Consider the following 24,264-nt stretch of genomic DNA (forward strand, 5'->3'; position numbering starts at 1 on the left):
AGCAATAGGCTGCTTATTTTTAATTAAAAGAAATATTTCAAAATCAGCGAGCTTAAAAATGAAACTGAACTCCTACTGTGGATATGTAACCCCAATTGTGTCATATGGCTCACCCATATGGAAAGCAAATAAGTGTGAATTAAAAATTATTGAAGATGTCCAAAGAAAAGCTACACGTTGGATACTGTCATGTAACAACATCAACTATAAAGACAGACTGATTAGATTAAACCTGCTTCCACTGTCTCTCTACCACGAAATGCACGACATTCTCTTGCTTCATAAAATAATAAACGACCAATACAACTTCCATTGGAGACAATTTGTTCAGTTCAAAGAATCTACAGCCCCAACAAGAAGATCAACGAAAAATAACTTAGCGCATAAAAATTGTCATTACGAAAAATCGAAAAGCAATTTCTGGCACAGAACACCTATACTAGCAAACAAAATTTTACAGACTCAGGAAGAAGAAGACCTGTTTGCGATGAAATACGAAAGACTCAAATCAAGCCTCAAAAACGTTTTCTGGATATATTTCATCAGTAAATATGAGGAAAGTGTCCCATGCACATGGAGAATAAACTGCTGCAATAGCTGTCTAAACTCAAAGAAACTATAAAACTCAGTTTAAAACTCCCAACGCGGGGCTTTTTAGCCCCATGGCTTTATGTCTAAATCCTTGTTTATTATTATTATTATTAATATTATTAAAACAACAAACACTAAACCGGAATTAGCACGAGCTTCGCGATGAGCATCACTGATCTGTATAAGACTGGTCTTTGCACGTTTCTAACTTATGCATTTCAGTTCTGTTATTTTTCGATTTCAGATCATGTTAATACGAGCAGTAGTCACCTTGATAAGTTTTGCTGGTTGTTTTTGCTTCCCAGAACGTACAAAATGGACAAATGAAGAAATAGATTTTGTTGATGGGACTAAAAGGTTCTTTCATGCTGTTCTGGAAAACCAAACAGAGGTTAGTTTGCTTGCTACATCTTCTATCTATCTATCTATATTTATATCTATCCATACTATATTTAAATGCGAGTGACAGCTATCTCCCATGTTTAACGAACGCATAATAATTTTGCATATTTAACGAAAGAATTTTTTCATGTTTAAGCTATATCATATATTGCAATGCTTAAGAAAAAATTTTAATTAGTTTTCCGCAAGGTCATTAATTTTTCAGTTTTTTTTCGAGGCCAAATTAAGTCTGTCTGTATATCTGCTTTTTTAATGAATTTGATTTTGCCTGCCTTACCCGTCGCCTAATTTTTTAACTTTCATGCCGTCTCTTATGTATTAAATGCGGGCTTCTCTATCTTGCCATGTGTAAGCTTTTTCAACGTAATATTTCTGCATGTTTAACAAAAAAAAATTTTCACGTTCAAGCTATATCGTATATTGCAATGGTTAAGGTTTTTTTTCGATTTTCCAGTTGAAATTCAGTGTTTATTTCATCAAGTTTGAAATTAGCATCCCTATAGTAGGATGTTGTCAGAGTTTTCCCAGGTTTTGCAATTCTGGCCTCCATATATCAATAAGCAAATCCTTGTTTACGAGATAAGCAATTTTCGAGATTTTTCAAAAATTTCTATAAAATTTAATTTAAAAAAATTTCTCAGATTGTTGAAATTCTCACCCTCTAGTAATTTTTGGTTTAACAATGGCCTAGCGCAGTAAAATTACGTTAATGATCTTTAGGTACGTCTTAGAATAGAGTGCTTCCACAATAATGAAAAATCGGACGAGGTATTCAAATTTCAAGTTCGGTGGTTTCTCCGACGTTCACCATGCAGCGGAATCTATCGAGTTGTTCAATCAGATGATGCCTTCCGGCTGTTTGATGATGTAAAAGTAAGTGGGCTCGATCATTGGAGTATTGAAATATGTAAAAAAGCAGGGATTAACCATTTTATCGTTTCATCGGAATATTTGTTCATAGGCATTGTTTCAAAACGAGGAGTACAGTGATTTAATTGGCCCCGGTCTTTCTGCTACTGAGAACTCTCGTGTGAACGAGCAGGTTCTCACATGTGGTGAACCAGTAATTTTGGATGATCTAACCGGCCAAACCCCTGTGAGAGTGCAAGTTCTTCCCGCGATCAGTCCCACAAAAGTCGAGAAACCTACAATCAACGACGATTCAAAGAAAGGAAACGAAGGAATGCGCTCAAGACGTTCAGCAACAGAAAAGCCGAAAACAAACAGTAAGGACCCCTTTTGTTTTTTGGTCACCTTTTCCAATGACAGTTGACCAACTGCACAGGCAGTTCAAAATATCGAATCGATAGACATTTCATATGATTGTTACAGGTTATAAAGTGTACAAAACAGAATCCGCTGGACCTCATCTCTTGTTGCTTGAGATCAAGGCGCTCAACTCTACTCAAGCGAAAGACACACAAGCGAAGGGATCCTTCGACGTGGAGTTCATTGCGCCGCATGGTTATCTGTCTGCCTTGGACTACCCTTTGTTATCTTTCACTGCTGCTATGTGCATAGTCTACGCCGGATTTAGGTACATTTTGAGTTAACATTGTTTCAAGGCTCGATTTACATGTAGCAGCAGCATCAGCTTTCATCAATCTTTTTTCCCATATCCGATGGGGTTTTTCCAGAGATTGCTATTTAATGTGTTTAAATGTTAATGAAGGAAATGAGTTTTCACACATTGTTCTGACCACTAAAATTTGGGATGATCATTGCATTCGGGTGATTTTTTGTTTTCCACGCAAAATCAGGTACCATAAATAACCAACGGAATGGGTAGAGGGTTATCTATTATTCTTTTATAAATTTAAATGCGGGATTCCTAATCTCACCGCGTTTAAATTTTTTCAACGTATTATTTTTGAATGTTCAACGAAAGAATTTTTTCACGGTTAAGCTATATCGTATATTGTAATGCTTAAGAAAGTTTTCTCGCTTTTCCCGTTTGAACGCATTGTTAAGTTCACCAAGTATAAAATTAGCAAATCAATAGTGTGATGCTGTCAGAATTCACCTTGGGTGTTGCAAATTCGGCCTCGAATTATGAATGCCCAAATCCTTTTAGTGTACGAGATACGACGATTGTTGTGATTTTTTTTCAACAAATGTTAATTTTCAGAAAACTTAAATTACAAAATAATTTACAAAAACTTGAAATTCTCAACCCCGTAGTTGGGTGCTGTCAAAGTACTCTCGAGGCTTTCGAATTTTGCCTCCAAATATGACTGCTCAAATCCTTTTAGTTTTCGAGATATGTTTTTTGTGCTTTTTTTCAACAAGTGTTCAGATAACATAAATTTTTCTTCAACAGTTTGTAATTCCCAACCCTAATTGGGGGATCTCAGAGTACCCTCAGGGGTTGCGAATCTTGTCTCCAATTATGACTGATCAAATCTTGGTATTTTTCTAGATATAACGTTTTTATGGTTTTTTCAAAAAAGATTTCATATAATTTAAGTTTGAAGTTTCTCAAAATTTGAAATTCCCAACGCTGTAGTTGGGTACTGTAAGAGTACTCTCTGGAGTTGCAAAGCTTGTGTCTAAATGCGTCTGCTCAATTGCATTTAGTTTCCGAGATGTGACGTTTCCTAATTCATTTTATAATTTTGAAGAGTTTAGATCTAAAAAGCTTCGCAAAATTTTATGGTTTTTCAAAAATTTGAATTAAGAAGCTTGAATAAAAACCTTACAAAAGTTGATAATACGAACCCTGTAGTTGGTTGCTGTCAGAGTACACTCAAAGGATGCAGATCTTATTCCAATACATGAAGTATTGCTATGATTTGTTAAAAGTCGAAGCACCGGAGGTGCGTTACACGCTAGTATCATATTAAAACCCTCAGTTGTGACTCGAACGACATGAAAAAATTTCAAACAGTAGTCTCAGTGACCAGAAAAACTGGTTTGAAAATTGTTAACTTTAGTCTAAATTTGAGCGAGTAAAGCGATCGAGTAACGTTCGTAGTCTTAAAAATTAACTGTTATTTGGACTTCAAGGCTAAGAAAACTTGAGTTACCTTAAAAAACTAGTTTTGGAAGTTTCATTCAGCATTTCCTTGGCTATAAAAAGTTTCTAAAAATCAAATTTTTCTTTCGGGTCAATCTGCATATCGGGTCAATCCTGTTAATGTAGCAACTCAGGATGGGTGGGAGAATATCCGGAGCTGGGCTCTGCAAGTGTGCACCTAGCCGCTGGTGAGAGTTCGATTTCGTGAAGTAATCTGAAAGATGGCCATACCCGAAGGTTTACTGTGGTGGCCTTAGTGTAATCTCGTACAGTTTTATCTATACAGGTGTATGAGGCCTATTCTGTGTTGATTTAGGTTGTGAACTGAATAATTTCCCTGGAGCTCGTCAACTTTTTGCTCATGTTTCGTTTTCAATGTTGCTTCCAGTATGCGTCTGCTATTTGTTCATTGGTCCATGGTCTGAACGCTGTTTGGCAAGAATTTCATTATGCACAAAAACGGTGAATTTTGGTTTTATCCTGTGAAATATCTATGTTCATTTTAATCCAGCAAGTTATAGTTCTAAGATCATTTTTTGTTTGACTTGAAGCTTTGACCAGTTAGCGTGGCTGAAACTTGGAGATCAGATGGCATTGATTGCGCTACAGTTGACTGCTTTGTAACTGATGGCTAGTGTTCTTATGAGGATGTTTTTTTCTCGTCTCAACTCGTGTGCAAATATTAAGAATATTGTTTCCAATACACCGAAATGCACCATCTCGTAGCATGTTAGCAGTTCGGGTACTTGCCTGCTTCGTTCGTGTTGTTCTGTCTGCCATCGTGGCAAGGCCTCGTCGTCTTTATTCTTTTCTTGAAGCAGACGAAGGTGAGTTGACAGTCTAGTGTAAGCCATCGGAAGACTGGGTTGTCATCGTATGCTAGATGTTGTCATGAGCAGCCGTGGTCGAGTGGGTTAGGCACATGTCTCTCAACACGAGGGTCATGCTTTCGAATCCCGCTTCGGTCACGGCTGGAGGGGTCCCAGTGTCATCCGCCTCCTCAAGGTGGGACCGGCTGCGGCGAAATGGATGATATCTCCCCCTCCCCCACGGTTGGTCCTGCACTGAGCAGGCGGGGGGCTAATAAATAAATAGATGTTGTCATCGTATGCAGAGCAACACTTTTCCGGTGGATAATTATTTTCCGGCTCGTGCTGAGGATAACTTTCCCGGCTGAGGATAGACTTCCACCTCGGTTGTCAAGGCTGCAGTGTTTTTGGTGGAAAGAGACTTGGTCCTGCTTTCGGGGCTGCTCTTGAAACAAGCTAGCTCACTGAGTTAGTTTTTATAGCTTAGCTAGAGTGTTGGTGCGAGCACTGATCATTTGGGAGGCCAGTGCGGAACGTTTTAACTGTGGAGAGTCTGGTCCCTCGGCGATGTCTTTGGCCGATTGTTCTTCTGTGCTTTCTGCGGAATCCAGAGTTACAAGTGACTAGAGTCGACCAAATGGTTCAGACCATCCTTGTACCTTATTTTCCCTATACAGCTTGTTGTTGTAGCTACACTGATTTAGGTTCCGAACTTACAATTGAATTGGAGAGATCGATTCTGTTTAAGATATATATATTAGGAATTTTATAGGAATTTTTTCTTTGGTCGTCTTGTTTAATCTATCAGTACAGTTCCCCCAGGGTCGCTAGCGGCAAAACCGAAGTAGAAGGGGAACGACCTTTTCCCAATGATAGCGTCCTTGTGCTGGTGTCGACGCTTCCTCTTTGTATAGCACACTCAAAAATGAGGTTTGGTTGTCGTTAATGATGACCGTTCTAGGAGTCAAGTTGTTCGACGTGCTGAGAACCGAGTGAAACTCCATACCCGGTTCAAGGGGGTAGGTTTTAGTTACACGGGAGAACCGTTAAAAAATCCCAGATGTTTGGCAGCTTTTTATAAAAGATATATGGCAGCTTTTTGGGATTCGCCAAAAGGCTGTCGATGGTAAGTGCGGTAGGGTGTACCCGGCAATTAAACAGATGGTATGTGGTGTGCGGTACTATATCACAACTTGGGCAGACGTCAGGTATATTGTTTTTTAATCTTTTGTGATAACTTATAAGGCGGGTTGAATACCCCCAACTATTTTGCGAACATCTGTTTTTCCGGTCAAGTTTGTTTTCAGCTTCTCTCGGCAGCTTGTCAGAGCCATGGGTCGACAGCTGTTTGATTTGTCTGCTGCTTTAGCTTTGCTTTTATGTAAAACTGATCGTCGTCAGTTTCCAGGCGGATGGGGATTAGCCTTCCTTGCAGGACCTGTTGGAGGGCTAGGCAAAAAACTTGTTCACATGACCCTCTCCGGAACCGACCTGTCTGCTTCAACAGCATGTTTGCGTTTTAGATACGGTTTTATTTACACAAGCAAGCTACAGCGATCGCAGTGTCGTATTACGGAATCCAAGTTTTTCCCAATCCAACCAAGTGTTTCGTTTGTAAGTTTTCAAGCGACAGTGGCGGAGATGGCAAGACATGAGAATCGCAGTATACAGGTCGGGTGTTCGATTACGGCACAGCCAATTTTCATTTTTCAAAGTTTTTAAAATCGTTTCTTTCGTTTTTCAATTTCAACCTTCTTAGAGCTACTTTTTGCTGTTTTCTCGCTTATGTTTGCAAAGTGCTGCTTCGCTTCTGTGTGGAATTTTGTTTTATAGAGCTAGATTTCGCTAGGGTGGGCTTTAAAGTGTTCTAATTTGATAAAAAAACGTTTTAAACGTTTAACACTGTTTAAAAACATGCATAAAATCAAAATTTTGAATATTTTTGACAATTCGTCCAATGTTTTTAAATAGATACAAGTTTTGATTTTTTTGTCCCTGTCGGTGTGAACGAATCTCATCAAAAAAAAATCGGGACGAGGGTCTTTTTAAATTTTAAAGGAAAGGTTAGCCAAATCGATTTTCATAACACCTGTTATTTGAAGTGTTCTTAGCAAGTAGTGAATTTTAGTAAAATGAGGTGTATATAAAACAAAATGAGGCAGAAAAAAAATTGATTAGAAACATCAATAAACACATTGAAAAAGAACAAGTGTTTTAATTCACTTTAAAATTGTTTTTAAAACACCCTTGTTTTAAAACATTGCCACCCTGGATTTTGGATAATTTAATGTTTTTTACCCACTTGACCGATTAATCGGCTGAAAAAGGTTCGGTTGAAGCTATTTCAAAAGGATTCGGTTTATCGCGTTTCATCGTGTCGCTTGAACGACAGAAATTTTATTAAAAACGTTTCCAAGTGAGATCATAACACAAAAAAATTTGAAACAAAGTTTTTCTAAATAAACATCACTTGAGAGAGAGCGATAACACTAACATCTAACCTGTTTTCAGTTGTCCCACTTATGTTTTCCTGCTCAAGTTTACATGCAGTCATTTTTCTTGAGCACCCCTAAATTTTTGATTTTATAAAAAATTTTCATCGGGAAAAGTGATTGTCTACCTACCGTTTTTCTGCTTATTTTTTGCCGACTTAATTACCAAAGAACGGAATTGTCTTGTGATTTATGCTGTTTCTACTATATTTACACTCGCGAGCGTTAGTGTATTAGTACGAACCCTCTTCTAGCCTAATTCGCAAATAAAAGGGTTCATTAAAAGTTTTCAGTTATTTGGTGGCACTTTTACGATAATCACGATCTGTATCATTGGATTTTTCATAGCATCTGTTCTCTGCTTTATTTGTGGCTAGTTATAGTAATTTATTAAGCGTCCGTGTTAATGCGTGATTCTCATAATCTCTAGGTCGCAGATCGAATCCGAGACGTAGCCGAATTTTTTCTAATTTCAGGCTTTTCTGTTTGTTCTTTTGCACTTCATAGAGCTGCTTTTTGTCGTTTTCTCGCTAGAGGTTGTGAAGCGCAAATGCACCTCTGTGATGAAAATTTTTTGATAGATTACTGTAATGTTGCAGGAAGGGAAGTCAGTTTTGTCTTTTCTTCCCTTCTTACTCGCCGTAATCAAGTAATTTGAAATCAAGTTCCTTTTTGCCTCTGCAATAATTTTTTGCCAATTAGATTCAATCCATTGTTAAATCAGCAATATTTCAAATAATTGGCGAACTATGAATAGTATAATTAGTATGTGAACTATAGCATTGTGGGTGACTGAGTTGTGGTTACTCTTGGAAAAATTCTTTTTTTTTCGCTCAGTCAATTTTCGCTTTTATACATCTGTATTATCGTGGCATAGATTTTTGCTTAGCAAATTGTGCGGACGCTCCACTTAGTTTCTGTAAAAACTATGGACACAGATATGCAAATATTGATTGAAATTGTTGTTTTGAAGCATAACCTGGATGGTGTTTGGAGCTCTTCAGTGGCAGAATCTCCTCCGAGTCCAATTTTGGATCGGAGCTGTGATTGGAATGGGACTGATCGAACAGGCTGTGTTCCTGGCAGAGTACGAGAAGATGAATGAAACTGGAGTGCTCTACCAATGGGCGGAGATGACAGCTGAGTTCATCAGCATCCTGAAGAAGACTCTCGCCAGGTGTTTGGTGCTGATAGTCAGCCTTGGATATGGTCTCATCAAGCCCAGATTGGGTAAGGTTTTAAGACCTGTATGTTTTGAATTCTAATGGTCCAAATATGACATAAAGTATACATAATGAAAATGGACAATTAATGAAAATTTTGAACATTTTTGTGACTTTTCAGTTTTGTGTATCGTAGTTTTAACTCTTCGAAATGATTCAGGATCACTGATGAACAATGTGGTGGCGTTGTGCATGTGCTACTTCCTCTTCGCTATCGTGGAGGCTGGACTTCGTATCTTCCAGCACCGCAATGATCCCTCAACTAAAGCCCTGATTGCCGCAATCCCCCTCTCCATAACGGAGAGCATCATCTGCTGGTGGGTGTTCACATCTCTAATGACCACCCTGAAAAATCTGAAGCTACGAAGGAATATCGTGAAGCTCACTGTCTATCGACACTTCTTCAATACTTTGATCTTCTGTGTCATTGCCGCTATAGTGTTCATGCTGTGGTCCATTCGTATGCATAAGATGCCCAACTGTGTGACTGACTGGAGGGAGCTGTGGATCGATGACGCTTACTGGCAACTGCTCTTCTCTGTGATGCTCTTCGTAATTATTATCTTGTGGCGGCCCAGTCAGAATAACAAGAGGTATGCGTTCTCTCCTCTCATGGACGATGAAGATGACGAGCAGGAGGAACCCTTCATTGACACCGAGAACTCAAATTTCGACCAGGTCTGTATCTCTGATTGTTATTTAGAGTCGATGAACGTAGATCAGATTTTTAGTATAGATCGTGATGCTTTTTTTAAAGGTGAAGTCTTAAAATTCTCCGAGTTTACAGACGTGTGCTCTAGTTGAGTTCAATTCAATTTTATCTGCTACAAGTTTGGCAAAGTTCGCTCTTCAATAACGAAATTGAGTTACTTTTACAAAAAAAGTGTCAACAATAATCTGTTTTTTAAATTCAAAGAGCTTTCAGGCCATATATTTTTTATAGTTTGAATTTCGATAGTTGACGTTTTTCCATTAAATAAGTCAGTTTTTTTGTCTGTTCCCTTGCTTGAATTGACTCTTCTCCAACTGTATTGGCGATGTTTTTTTTGCCTTCAGTCTCTTTTTCTATTCACATTTTTTATGCAGTGTTTCAGTTGTATTGCAAGTGGTGCGAAGCTTCGCTTCGTCTGCGTAAGATAACTGTCTCTGCGAAAATAAAAAAAATGCGCTGCAATATATATAAGTTGATCTGCAATATATTGATGAAGGTGTCCGAACAAAAAAGTTTGAAACCTAGTTACTGTTAAATTTTTCAAGCTGATTTTATGTGAAATCATTTTGAGCAACATATTTGGTCCTGTTGGCGTTGAGAAATCGCGCATATATAGTGCAAAATAATACTTAATTGAATCCAAGCAAGGTTCGTTTTTTGTTAGTTAGTTTGCAAAAATTGCTGAGCCTAATTTGTATCCGCTTCTCGGCATATCTGTCTAATTGTCTCGAAATGCCCGAGAGAAACCGAATGGTATGCTATTTTTGAAAAATATCCCTTGTATACGTTATAAGCAGTAGCTGATTTTGGAGGGGCGGACGCCCCCCCCCCCCCCCCATCTCAGGGATTCGACCCCCTGCGGACCCAAAGGGTCGCCTCTTTGTTCTATTTTGAGATATCCATTTTTGGCTGACTGGCCTTAAATTTTTCTATAGGCGCCTTCAGGGCCAATATATACTAATTTTGAGGGGGGAGCGCGCGCCAAAAAAACGCGATTTTTTTTATCGAAAATTTCCAAAATTGCATAAAAACGCCTTTTTTGGCCTGTTTTTTTTTTCAAAAATTTGCCTGCGGCGCACAAAATTTGGGCAAACTGGGGTGTTAATGGTGATTTGGTAGAGCCAGAAAATCAATTTGGTCGATCTAAAAAAAGGCCTACAAATTTTTCATTTTTTGGAAAATCCGACCCCCCTCGAGAAAATCCTAGATCCGCCCCTCGTTGTAAGACAATTTTTAAATTGCGTTAGTTTGTAAGAGTAATGAACGTAGTAATGAATTTTTCAGAGTAATGAGCGTAGTGAAGATTTTTGTATAGGTCTGGGTGATTTTTTTTCAGGAAAGGTCTTAAAAGTCTCTTATAACTACAGATGTGCATTCATACAAATGGATACATTTATGAATGCACTTCGGTATATATGCATTTTTTAAGCTCACTTGAAATTAATCTGCTGAAAGTGACGTAAATATCATTCTCCGAATACGAACGTGGAATTAGCGCGAAAAAACCTGAACTATTTCTAGTTTCCAAAGTGGAATGTAATTATTAGATTTCCGGCGGAATAAAAACTTTACCTATTGATCCAGTTTTATCTAGTTGGGTTGATGTTATCAAGAAAGCGCCAATCATAAATTGTTCAAGTTATTCAAAGAGCTTAAAGGGCGTCTATTTTTTCTTTGAAATTCGAAACTTTTTCAAGAAAGTTGGTGTTTTTTTTAATGTTTACTTGCGTTCATTACTCTATACACAAGCATAGCTTGTGTTATAGTATGAATTATCTTTTTTTCCAAACTAAGTTGCAATATTGTTGCGACGCAAATATTGTTGCGATAAAATGTGTTCATTTTGAAAAGGTTCATGTTGATCAATACCAGCTAATAAGTACAGCCAATGCTAAGGATATTAACACGGACTTTTATTGTTCCGACTCTCGTAACGAAAGTAACGGAATATTTGTGCTCGGGGTGTTTTGTTTTCAGACAAATTTCGACTTTTTAAATAGCCATTTTTGACGGAATGTTTTTTATATCATTCAAAAGGTATTGTTGTCTTAAGCTTGAATTTGAAAAGATATTTCACCTGTGATTTTTCGTAAAGTTGTGGGGGTTTAAAAATTCCCATTTTGGTCAATTCGGGAAAATTATTGCGCGATATATTTCGCGCTAATAACGCGTAAGCGGTGATTTAATCCGTCTTGGAAATCGTTTCAAGTTGGTTGAAGGAAGCCTATTGCCATAATTGATTTGTTACTAGGAGCGAAATTTATCACTTGTAGTTTATATGGCGTGTGGAGTGATGATTTTCACGAAAATCTCAGATTTTTTTAAATTAACATTTAATTTTTTCATGTTGTTACTGCTACATACACCTTAAAAGGTTTTACAAACCATTTTGTTTTACAAATATCACTTTAACTTCAAGGTATCATGGATCTGTAGCGTAGAGGTAGGGAGGAGACCTACAACAAATAAGAGGGTTCGAACCTGGGCAGGGTCGGATGTTTTCAATGACTTTTTTTGTATACTAGCTAAAATGCGTCAGCTCTATAGGCTGAGGCATGTCCAATTGATAACTTTCTTTCTTTTTCAAGTTCACTGGTACTGCTAATTGGCTTGCGTCACGTAAGAAATTTTGTAGACTCAAAGTTTTACTCATTCAGTTTTTCCCAGTAGCGTTATCGGTCATATTTTTGCTTTTGTATGCGAAGTGTAACTTCGCCTCTGTGTTTCCAATCTTCGATTGGCTAGGTTATTACGCTTGAAATTTGCAAATTTTATCAAATCGGAATGTAGACCTTCTTTCGGGTTAACAACTAGCTTAACAAAATCAGTTTAATTACTTGTTCAATTAGTACTGATCATATAGGCGAGCCTTAAAAATTGCTAAGCCTCAGTCTGTATCCACTTCTCGGCATATCTGATTAATTGTCTCGAAATGACCAAGAGAAAACGGATGCTATACTATTTGGAAAAATATTCCCTGTAAATGTTATTAGAAAAATTTTAAATTGCGTAAATTTTATTACGCTTGCGATTAGTAAGTGTTATGAATTCGGAATGTAGACCGTTTTTCGGTTTAACAACTAGTTTAACAAAATCAGTTGAATCAATTGTTCAAGTTCAATTAGTACAATTAATATCGGCCATTTTGTTGATACAAGGGTACCATATAGGCGATTTTGATGATGCTAGGGGACCTGAAACTTTTAAAAGTTTTTCACAAAGTCAGTTTTTCGACTCAACTGGTGTCTGCACAAAGATGGTCGGCCATGTTTCTGCTTCGTAAGTTTTTTTTTATTAGTTTAGTTTCAAATGTCTCACTTGGCATGTTTGCCTGGACTTCATGTTTGATAAAAACAGGTTTTATGAAAATGTATGGGATTGGGTTTTTTGTTTAGGGTTTTTTTGAGACGCTTTTGAAAATTTTTTTGCGAAAAAATTAATTTTTTTTTCTGTTAAAATCTTCTACCGATTTTAAAAAAGGGAACCAAAGCAAGAGCGTCTTTTCCCGTGTGTGCTTACTCCCTTGGTCTCTTTTTGTTTTACCCTATATTTACAGTCTTCGAAAAAGTCTGTGAGGGAAATATTTGACCAATTTTACTGATTTTTCTTTCGTTTTTCAAAATTAACCGGCCAAATCTAAGAAACTGGTTTAATTGAAGACAGGTTTGAAAAGATACTCTCTATGAGCGGCTACGCCCATACTTTTTTTAACTCCTAAAATAAATGATGTTTTTGACTGTTTCTTGATTATTTTAGAGTTTTCTCGAAAACTAACCTCTAAAACCTGAGGCTGTGGGTTCAATAGAGATGACGGGTAATAAGAAGCTCCCCTGAGTTAACGGCCACTCACAATTTATGTACAAAAAAGTTATCGTTCTGAGATTTTGGGTTCAATCCAAGTAAAGGGTCGTGGGAAGCCCCTTTGACAAAAATTATGGCCCTCGGAAAAGTCACAAACTTAATTTTGTTTGACCGTTGATTTTGGTTGTTGAAAACCTTGATTTTGGTTGTTGACAAAAAATTGATTTTGGTTGTTGAAAGCTTACTTTTTTAATTTGCTACGCACAGTTTCTTAAAGAAAAAAGTTGTGGCCTTCAAACAAGTGTGAAGCTTTTGAAACTTTGACCGTTTTCTTGAAATTTTTTGCCGTGCTAATTCTCAGATTAAAAGTTCAATCGAGAAACCCGGTTTTTGCGAATTTTCTTTTTAACGGCGACGACCTGTTTTTCGGCCTTCGGGAAATCAAGTTTTCGAGTTTTCTAGATTTTATAGAAACTTTTCGAACTTTCTTAAAAAGTACCCTATCAAATCTGAGATAAAAAAATTTCAACCGATAGACGCGGTTGCGTAGTTTTTTCCTGCAGAAGCGCGGCTCCTTAGTTTTTGCAAGAAAAATGTTGTCTCTTGGTAAATTCCAAAATCTCAAAAATTTTAACTTGTAGAGAAACAACTAAGGATTTCGGTAAAGTTCAACTTTTGAAATTACGCATTTCGTCTCGCATCAGAATAACAAATTCAAAAAACATCAAACACGTACCTCCAGCTTTAGCTGGGCCTTAGGTATCCTTCATCGAGACATATAGAAGTTTTAGTTGCCTATTTTTTCAATATTTTTCATTTTTTTGGCATGTTTTGTATGATTGCGATGTATCGCAAGTGGTACGAAGCTCCGCTCCACCTCGGTTTCCAAAAAAATCCAAAATTTCTTCAACAGTCAGTAATTTAGAGCAAGCGACTTGTAGTCGCAAACTTGACTTTTTTCCCGTAAACAAATTCTGATATGCTCAGTTCCTTGAAAATTTGAATATAACTACTTTTCAGTTCATGTGGGGTAGTAAGTGGGATAGTAAATAGTTTTTTTTTAATTATAATTGTTAAAAAACTGTTGATTTGTTTCGGATTTGTGGTTTTCCGTCCTAATTTCTATTGACTGATTTTCCGTTTTTTTAACATTTATTTTATCTGGGTAACTTTCAAGAGGTTCTTTTTCAAAGCTGGAGTTTTAAGTTTTTGATTCAAACTGTGTTAATTACAATTGGAAGTTGCTCTTTAGTTTTTGAATTTACCAACACTCATTTTTATAATAATTTAGATTTTTGGTTAATTGGGTTCGGCGTATGTCAACTTATTTCGTGCAATTGTTAATGCTTTTGCATGTTTTGAGGGAGATGGATTGTAAAAATTTTATAGCTAGAATATTTTTAGGTCCACAGTTTTTCGTCTTGATTCTCAAGTCTTGTTAGGGATGTTTTTGAACATTTTCCCGAGACTAAGGCGTGAAATTTTTGTAAATGAGTTTTTTCGACTTACAAGTTTTTTTTCAGCCTCTTTTTTTAAAAAAAATGTCCCTCTTTTTTAATTCAATATCTTGCAATTTCTTGCAATTTTTTTATCGTCTCGCAAGTTAACTTATGTTGCGCAGCTTCAGGTGGAATTGTTTTCAATCCTTTTGTCTGTTTCAGGAGGGATGGGTTGTAAAAATGTTACTTAAAAAACTTAATAGCTAGATTTTTTTTATGTCGTTTCGTTTTCGGCTGAACGAGGGTCAACCCAAGTTTTTTTTGCTGTAGTTGCCGCGCGGTCATCGATTTCCAATGACTTTTGAGGCTCTTTATGATCATCGTCGAAGACTAAGGTATGAAATTTGTTGGATAGTTTTTTGACGTAAGTTATTTTGCGCCTTAATTTTTTTGAATGAATGTTTTAATTGTATGCAATGTTTTAATTGTATCGCAAGTGTTGCGAAGCTCCACTTCGCCTCTGTGTAAAATATTCTTGTAATTGAAAGAGCTTCATTGTGGTTCCCTTTAATTCGTCGTCCTACTGTCTGTTGGGTTTGCAATTGATATATGATTTTTTTTTCAGGTGAAAATCAGGAAGAACGTTTCGAATGGAGAGAAGAACTTGACCCGCACCCTGGACAAAAGTGAGGACGAACACCTGAAATGGGTGGAGGATAACATCCCAACTTCCGGATTCGACACCGCCCTCCCAACACTCCTGGACTCGGACGAGGAGGTCATGACTACTAAGCTGGAGCTGTCCAAGCAACAGTGAACAGAAGATTTTAGTGCTTCACTTCATCATGAGTTATATTTTTGGGTTTTCTCACGTGGTGTCGAGTTTGTAGCAACATCTTAACATGTACAAATGAATCAATATATATGCGTGTGCTAGGATAACAATGTGTGCTAGGATAACTGATAACAATTGAATCTTTCCAAGAGTTGAAATCTGAACCAATTACTGGTCAGATTATGAAATGAATGCCTATCGAGCTGTTATCAGTTGAAATTAGGTTTTCACTGAAGTGTCAGCTAGTGCGCTTAAATATCAAGTATAAAGAAATAGATTTTTTTTCAAATCATGAGGTGCTTCAAATTGACCGTCTTCAAAGACGATTTAAGAATATTCGGTTTCCAACTTAATATTAGAATAATATTAGAAGCTTTGGCTATGGTCATCTTAGCTCTCTGCACTTACTCTGCCCATGTTTATTGTGTAAAAATAACATATAAATACAGCACTGAAATTTCACCCAAACCCTGTAGTTCATAATGTCATACAAATCATCTCTATTGGAACTTTAATTTCGAGTCCAATAATTTATCGTTTTGACAGAAAATTTTTGAAGCCATGATTTTGGTGAAATGTCAGGATGATCCCAACAGCAGCTTATAACGTTGCTTTGAATAACTAATTACACGCACCTCCTAAATTTAATACAATTTTCTCTAAGTTCTATGTTAAAATGTCTACCTTGATATTATGAAACTTGATACTTGTTCGGTGGCAGGGGTACAGTTTTGTTTAGTTGTTGTTTCCATCAGCTGAAGAGTGCTCAGCAGCTGGCACAGTTTGAGTTCAAGTAGTCGTCATCTTTTTTTGGTTGTATAGATTCGTGAAATATAGATTCCATTCAATCCCTATTTTAAGCAGTAGACAGTTCGTCAAAAGCAGTTATTGGTAGAATGCGAAGATAAGTAACGGACTAGATTAATTGCCACTCCCCCCCCCCCCCAAAGAGTGTTTTTTTTACCAAGCGGATTCAAAATAGTCAAATGAAGCAAGCATATCTGTGAGTTAAGGCAGCCTTTGTTGAGTCGAATTGATGGATTTTATATTAAGGTTTATAGACTCGCTTTTCTTCTGCTATAAGGTTTGAATTGCCTCGTCAAACTTTACTGAATAAAGACTTTAATTCTGAATAGCATAAAATTGATGATTTCAGATCAAATTATTGAACGCATAAGCTGCTCGATTGATGAGCTTGCCTGGAAAACGCAGTTTTTTTTGCGATCCAACTACCCAGTAATTTTCTGACTAAACGCCTCTCAGAAACATTTGAGGAGTGAATCTGGTTCGAAATGGGTCGTGCGTTTCTGACACACATTGGCACTGGTACCAGGTGCTTCAACTGCAAGGAATGTGGTACCAATTTGACCAGCAGAGACGAACTCATATCCACTAGATTCACAGGTGAGATAGGAAAATTTCCAGCTTATCCAGTGGCGCGTGCAACGTTTTTTTTTGACGGGGAGGGGGACGTTTTTAAGTGTCAGTGAACGTAGCGAAGGACATATATAGATCGTTATGATTTTTTCGTTTTTTTTCCACATTGGAGCAATCAAATTTGAGATTTTCACAGCAATCAATTTTGATTTTCCGCAGTTTGATTTTTGGTTTGTTCGTAAGTTCACTTGATTTCCTTTGTTAAAAAGAAAGAAAACTCCACTATCGAACAGCAAAATTGTGAAGTTCACGAAAAACGAATGACCGAATAATCCAGTTTTCTCAAACTGGCTGATTCAGTTTTCTTTTTCTCGAAATTTGAAAATTAAATTTTTCTCAAAAACAGCAGGTCTGGTAATAGTGAACAAGATAATTTTTTCTGTAAACAACTTTTCGTACAGGAAATTGAACTGGCTTTTTTATCGAACCTTAACAACTTCCAGGTTCGTTCCCACTTGGCCTCGAGGCAATGCGGTCGCTTTTACACCCTAGGGACTGGAATTAGAGTCCTGGAAGTCCTTAGTTTTGTTTTCAGTATGTATGAAATCGGAAAAATTTTTTCCGGTAAAAACTTAATTTTCGGACTTGTGTTTATTTGCTCAAGTTTTGCCGGATTACGTGTCATATCACGGATTTTCTTGTGATGTTAGCAAGTATCATGGTTGTTTCAATTGTTATTTATTATAGTTTCAGAAGGGACTTGAAGTTTCTTAAAGTTTTGAACCAACCAATTTTTTTTTCGACTGAACTGGTGTCTGCTCAAAGATTGTCGGCTTCGTTTCCGTTTCATATGTTTTGTTCCGTTATTAATTTAGCTTTCTTGCTTGGCATGTTTTTATTGTTTTCCTCTTTCATAAAACAGGTATTTTGAAAATGTATGGGATGGGTTTTTTATGTCATTCTTTGTTTTTGAGACAATTTGAAATTTTTGCAAATTATTTAATTCTTCTCAAAAATAACTCGCCGATTTTCAAAAAAATGGATATCAATGGTAAGATCGCCTACTCATCTGTATGCGTTCATAATCTTCTAGTCTTTTTTAAACTCTGTGGGGTCTATGGGGAATATTAGACTGAAAAGTGTGGGGGGAATATTTGACCACTATTTTTGATTTTTTTTCTTCGTTTTTACACTTGTGAAGCGAGTTTATTAGTACGAATCTTCTTTTTTTTCCAACCTAAGTCGCAAATATTGCTGCCTTTTTTGGGGTACCTGTACAGATTTTTTATAGCATGTGCTTTGACTTTGGAATAGTAATAAGTTGTCTCAGTTGATGCATGTTTAATTCATCAATTGAACCGAAAAAAGTGATTTGTTTCAAACAATATAACAGTAATGAAAGTTCGATTTCAGAAACTTTCTAACTCAATATATCTCGCAATTTTTCGAAATGCATAATTTATACATAACATGGTCTTATGTTTTGCGATTTCTTACATGCAAAGTTAATGTGGATGCCTTCAGTTTGTTATATTCGAAATGGTTACTTATCTGTTATATTCGAATAGGTTATTAAGCTTGCGTAGCTGAGTGGTTAGTGCGTCAGCCTCAGAATCTCTTGATTGCAGTAGGTCGCAGATTCGAATCCTACCTGTAGCTGAGTTTTGCTAGTTCGAGGCTTATTTCTACTTCATTATTTCACTTGATAGAGTTGCTTTTTGGTCGTGTTCTCGCAAGTGTTTCCAAGCTGCCCTCACAAATTTGATTTTTTGGTTTCGGACAGAACCGGTTTTGAAAAGCGCCACTGCATAAGTGTTTACGCCCATTTTGTTTCAACAAACAGTTTTGGCCATCGGATAGTTAAATGTTTTATTTTTTGACCATTGTTCGAAGCGCACTCCCAAACCTGAACCTCAATCGAAATAACGGGCTGTGTGAAGGTCCCCCTCATAAGCTGCTCTACCCAATTTTTTACGCAAAAAACTATGAACGTCAAGTTTTTAATTTGTTGATCGTTTTTTGGAATTTTTTTGACTTTTCTCCATAACAATCCTGCCAGCTCTGATATCTAGGTTTTAATCAAAACAGCAGCTTTTTTAAAGCCTCGTGGTACAGTTGACTACGCCCAATTTTATTTAGGACAAATCGAAGTCCTTCGGAAAAATCAAATTTTTTGACCGTTTTTTGAAATGTTTTGCATGTTCTAGAAAACTATCCAGCCAATTCTTAGATTAAGTGTACAATCTTTTTGCAGAAAAAAGTTGCATTTCGCCAAGTCGTGTGTCTGAACTTTTGGCCTTTTTTCTGAAATTTTCTGAAAAACTAGCCTGCAAATCTGATTAGAGTTTTTCCTGCAGAAGCGGCTACATCTTAATTTTTTCTGAAAAGTATATGTCTATGGGGAAAATTCCAATTTCCCAAAAGTTTTCTTTTCTCAGTTCTTTCTCTTTTAAATTAAGTAAGCTTTTGTGCACAGACTTATTTTTAAAAACATGTGTTTCATCGCATATCAGTATAACAAATTGAAAAAATATCTAATACGTACCTCCTTAAAAGCCTGTAATCGAGACATGGCGTTTCACCCAGTTTTCTTAAAGGTTTTTGGTTTTTTTGCGAATTATGTTTTTTTTTGTTTGTTGCGTCGCAAGTGGTGCGAAGCTCCTCTTCGCCTCTGTGTTAAAAGCTGCTATTTGAAAACATAAGTGGCTATGTTAAAAAATTGGTCGATTGGTCTTGTGCATCTTTAGGTCTGGCCTTCGAGTCGCGGCAGGTTTTTTTTCAGTATGAAATTGATTTTTTTTGTAATAATTGAATTGTCGTGTATTCGTTTGTTTGCCCAAGTTTTTCACGGATTTTTCTTGTGCTGTAAGCAATTATCATAGTAGTTATCAGAGTTGATCATTGTATCAAAAGTTTTAGTTTTTCTCATTAACTACTCGGCCGATTTGGCCGATTTTCAAAAAGGGTATCAAAGGAAAGACCACTCCCCTGTGTGCCTGCATATTTTTCTAGTCTCTTTTTACTTTACCCACTGTCTACAGCCATCGGAAAAGTCTGATGGGTGAATATTTGACCAATATTTTTAAGATTTTTTCTCGCTTTCTCAGAAACTATTTTATCATATCTGAGATGAAGGGTTCTTCTATGCAGGCGATTCTTGATTTTTTTGCAAGAAACATGTTATGTCCTTGGGAAAATTCCAATTTCTCAAAAATTTTCACTCTTATCTTAGTAGCAAAACAACTTAAATTTCATGCAGTCTACTTTTTTGAAATTACCCATTTGTTCCCACTTCAGTTTTACAAGAAGCTACAATATAGCTTAGCCCCTACTTATGTTTTATTGAGACATGAAGATTTTGGTTCACCTAGTCTTTCAAGTTTTTCATTTTTTTCGAGCTCTTATGTTTTTTTTCTTTGTGTATCGCAAGTGGTTCGAAGCTCCGCTGTGACTCTGGGCAGAATTTAAATATCATTGCTGTTGGAGTAGTTTACACTACCTACCTTTACTCAAGATCTGGCAGATAAGAATTAATAAGTTTTTTTATCAGACGGTGTCAAATTAGCGGGTTTCAAAGTATCTTTCACAAAAAAATTCGTTCACTTAAAAATTTTCATAGAAAATAAAGGAGTCTGCTTTGCATCAATTTAATCCTAAAAATGATTTTTATCCTCAAAAGCTGGTTTTTTTAGTAACGGAGAAGAATTGTTGGTTTATAGGAGCCACTGGTCGAGCGTTTCTCTTCAGCAGAGCAGTAAATCTATTCTACAGCGAAATACAAGAGCGCCAAATGCTCACGGGTCGTCACATGGTTAGAGACGTGTGGTGTCGCAACTGCAGTTCGAAACTGGGCTGGATCTACGAGTTCGCAACTGATGACTCGCAGAGGTACAAAGAGGGACGAGTGATTTTGGAAAGGGCGCTGATTAATGAAGTGGAGACGTTTAAAGACGCAATAAACAGTCAGCTACATTCCGATTCTCCTTGATTGCCTTCTTCAAAAATATTAAATAGATTAAGTTGTATTATAGTTAGTGTATCACAGTTTAGCTCATCAGTTATATAGAAATTAAACTCAAGAAAGTAGTGCAATGAAATTTAAAATTAAATCATCGCGTTTCGCTGAGTTTAAAAGGTCTTTCGTGTGGCGTGGGAATGGTTGTTAGAAAAACTATTTATTTTGATTTGCTAATGTTGCTAATAGTTTTGGATTAAGAAACGACACCCAAGGTAACATCAAGTAAATTTTTCATCAGAAGTGAGAAATCAATGACTTAGCTAGATCGAAGCAGAACAAATGATCCTTTCTTTGTTTTTAAGAGTCGATGAACGTAGTCGAACAGCAAAAGTGTAAAGATCACAAAAACGTGATCGAATTCTTATTTCGAAAATGGATTTCAATCATAATTGTTCTAGAAATTCAAAGAGCTTTAAAGGCATCTGTTTTTTTTTCTTTGATGTTCGAAAGTTGATGTTCGAAGATTTTTTCAAAAAAATAAATAAGCCTGTTTTTTTTCTGTTTTTTTTTTGTGTTCATTGAATCTTTTACAAGTGTCTGTTGGCTATGTTCGTTAGTATCCACTAAATTCAAGTAATCCATAATCACATCTGGTTTAATTATAAATTGTCCGAGAAATTCAAAGAGCTTTAAGGCCATCAATTTTTTTCTGAAGCTCGAAAGTTGAGATTTTTTCAAAAAAAATTAACCGGTCATTTGGTTTTCTGTTGACTTGCCTTAATTGACTCTTTTCCAACTGTCTATTGACTATGTTCGTTAATATCCACTAAATTCAAGTAATCCATAAGTACATTGGTTTAAATAAGCCGGACAAAACGACCTAATTCGAAAAGTTCAACTTTTTGCTCCGCACAATAATTTGACGTTCGGCACAAAATGATGAGAACAAAGTGAGTACAAAATTTGCAGAACTTTACTCGGAATAATGTGGCTATCTAACAGAAATATCATTTTTTGAACAAATTTTAATTGGACTTTTATTTGGACTCTGAAACAGGAGTCAAAACGTACTGTTTTTTGGTTCAAATTTCGGCTTTTGCAAAAAAACTATATTTTATCAAGTTAAGAACTAGCAATTTTTATTTGCATCAGTGTTGTCAAAAGGCATTCCAAATTGACAATAACTAGTTTGAAAATTCCAATTTTGGTAGTTTTGTCCAGATATTTAAAATCAGAACTGTAGTTCAATCTTGCAATTAGCAATCGCTTACACAACGAGCATTGTGTAATATTACGAACAGAATTTTTCTTCCAATCCAACTTTTTGCAATTAGATTTCTCATTTTGGTGGATTTTTTTTTGCATAGTATCGGCAATTTAATAGCAGAGGTGTTCTCCAATTGTGCTTGATTAGTGTTTCTGAAACCGTCAGAAGCATAGTTGTGTAGTGCAGTCGACTTGAGTGCTTTGTTCTCCGAGGGCTGAGGTAAGATTCCTGTAGAGGACATTTATTTTTCAAAAGCCTTTGATTTTATTTATTGTCTTGTTTTGTTTTCTTTTTAAAGCTCTTTGGCGTTTTTTTGGCTTGTTTGCCATGTGCAGTATCGCGATTGTGTTCCAAACTAGAACTTGGAGGGGGCAATTCTCATGCTGGAAGGACCGAATGGGCGAAAAACTCGTGGGCAAAGAACCGAAAACAAAATTAGCCGAAAGCCAATTTTTAAAAAGAATCAGTTGCCATTCAATTAAAATGAAATAAATGAAGCAATATTTTGCTTCTTTCATAGCGAAACCCTTGAAATAAAAAATTATTCAATTCGGTGCGGGTCAGTGACAATTTGAAAACTTTGCATATTTCTGCGGTTTTTATATTCGGCCAATATCAATATTAAGTCCCCGGAAGTGTTTACTTTGTTTCAGATTTTCGTGCTTTCTTTCCATATTTTAGGTTACTGAAATCTGATTGGCTGATTGTTATTTTCGGTCCTTCGCGTATGAGGGATTCCACCGAACGGAAAATATTTCTCATAGAAAACAATCCAACAAGAGTAATGCATTGGAGGGTACAAATGATTTGAAAACCGTTTTTTTGAATCTCTTAATTGAATGAGCATTTGGGATTTGACTGGAAGCTTGTATTTTTTGGAGCTATCAAGATTTGACCTAAGTTTTTGGCTTCGTTTCTCATATCCATTCAAGAATTACGACTTGACTTTTGATAGTACCATATTTCATTTATTGCTTCTTCGGTGGACCGCTCCAAAACAGAGCATTTCAACAAGTCAAACTGATTTTTTACTATGATTAAGTTTGCTTTCTTTGCTTGGTGGGCGAGAGCAAGTATCTTTAATCGGGGACTAGACTTATCCGGTAAAACATTTTTCTGAGAATTTTTAAATCGAGCTTTTTTAATTTTTTTTACTGTCATTCAGTTTCTCACTTCGGGTAGCTTGTGGCTTCTAAGATATGTGATATAATCCAACCAGTGCATGTACTTTTTGTTCCGGCAATAGAAAATGGGGAGGAACTGAGTATTCGGGTGTGTTTTAGTTGCATTTTCAGGCAAAATCATGTACCACAGAAAGTCATCATAATAGGTCGAGTGATACCAAATTAAAGCCCTTTAGTGATTCAAAAGACCCACGTGACTTTTCAAAGTCCCAATGTCAAGAAAATCTAGTTTAAATTTTTCACGTTTTCAATTTTGAACAAGTGAAACGATCGAGTATAAAATTTTTTATTTTAATATACGTTGTTAGGCTAAAAAACTAAATTTTGCGTAAAGGAAATTTTATTGTGCATGTTTAATTTGGCGTTTAATACAGGTTTTCTAACCAAATTGAAAAAAATCATTGTTCAAAAAATTTTGATTTTTTAATTTTTTTTTTCATTTGTTTGTTTCATTCGTTTTTTGAAGGCAAATGTTGTCGATTATGTCGCATGCACTAACTTTGTATGCGTTTGTATAGTTCTGTAATCAACGCGCACTAAAAACCACACTAATTCGAAGAAAAAATGAGTTTTTTTAAAGACTGTATGAATGTGGTCGGAACATTCTGCGCTACCTCTTTGTTTCTAGGAAAGTTTGTTACTTTTGTCTTTTCAAATTTCTCATCGCTCTATGAATCCAATCAGATTAAAGCTGTCTATAGTACTAGATTACCTAAATTTTTCGTTACGTTATTGTTTCCAAGAACACGTAGACTATTGTACATTTCTATCATGAGTGATGACAATGGAGTGTAATGAGTCATCTAATCGGGACTTTTCTTTCTGAAATTAATAGTTTTTGCTTTCAGTAAAGAGGAAAAAAATAATTGTTTTCAAATTTACAAAAAATGATTAGAAGCGTCTGAACTGATTGATAATATAGTCATCTCCCGATGTTTATAAGTCGTCTTGTTGACATTTTTTTTTCTATCATTGGCCTCAATTTGAAACATTGACCAATTTACTACAAGTAAAGTTGGCGATAACTTCGGTAGATTTTTTTGGACTGTATTACTTTCGATAGTTAAATGAAGTTTCATTTTAAAACGACCATGCGAGACGCAAAAATAGTTGAAAAGATATCTGTAGTCAAGAAAAAAGACGAGGAATCATCCGTTT

At 36.2% G+C, this 24,264-nt stretch overlaps 3 protein-coding genes across 3 annotated transcripts in view; 2 read left to right on the top strand and 1 right to left on the bottom strand.

Annotated features, from left to right (window-relative positions):
- Positions 1-24,264, bottom strand: part of LOC134842792 (ATP-dependent 6-phosphofructokinase, muscle type-like) — a 480,347-nt gene that overhangs the window by 235,210 nt on the left and 220,873 nt on the right. The window lies entirely within an intron of this gene.
- LOC134842362 (transmembrane protein 87A-like) lies at positions 839-16,168 on the top strand. Its single transcript, XM_063858658.1, has 7 exons — positions 839-982; positions 1,714-1,866; positions 1,955-2,219; positions 2,326-2,530; positions 8,284-8,540; positions 8,694-9,211; positions 15,111-16,168. The coding sequence occupies exons 1-7, from the start codon at positions 839-841 to the stop codon at positions 15,300-15,302; spliced, it is 1,734 nt and encodes a 577-aa protein (XP_063714728.1). The 3' UTR covers positions 15,303-16,168.
- On the top strand, positions 16,475-20,810 carry LOC134842200 (protein yippee-like 5). Its single transcript, XM_063858425.1, has 2 exons — positions 16,475-16,724; positions 20,417-20,810. Exons 1-2 carry the CDS (start codon positions 16,613-16,615, stop codon positions 20,683-20,685), a joined length of 381 nt encoding a protein of 126 aa, XP_063714495.1. The 5' UTR covers positions 16,475-16,612; the 3' UTR covers positions 20,686-20,810.

This window comes from Symsagittifera roscoffensis, chromosome 3 (assembly GCF_963678635.1).
Source record: "Symsagittifera roscoffensis chromosome 3, txSymRosc1.1, whole genome shotgun sequence".
In the NCBI taxonomy this organism is placed as follows: Eukaryota; Metazoa; Xenacoelomorpha; order Acoela; family Convolutidae; genus Symsagittifera; species Symsagittifera roscoffensis.

Bases quoted from the DNA above. Each gene is read 5' to 3' on its own strand.
- LOC134842362 (XM_063858658.1), top strand. From the start codon at position 839: ATGTTAATACGAGCAGTAGTCACCTTGATAAGTTTTGCTGGTTGTTTT. The intron at 1,867-1,954 runs GTAAGTGGGCTC...ATTTGTTCATAG, and splicing joins GGCTGTTTGATGATGTAAAA to GCATTGTTTCAAAACGAGGA. The intron at 8,541-8,693 runs GTAAGGTTTTAA...GAAATGATTCAG, and splicing joins TCTCATCAAGCCCAGATTGG to GATCACTGATGAACAATGTG.
- LOC134842200 (XM_063858425.1), top strand. From the start codon at position 16,613: ATGGGTCGTGCGTTTCTGACACACATTGGCACTGGTACCAGGTGCTTC. The intron at 16,725-20,416 runs GTGAGATAGGAA...GTTGGTTTATAG, and splicing joins CATATCCACTAGATTCACAG to GAGCCACTGGTCGAGCGTTT.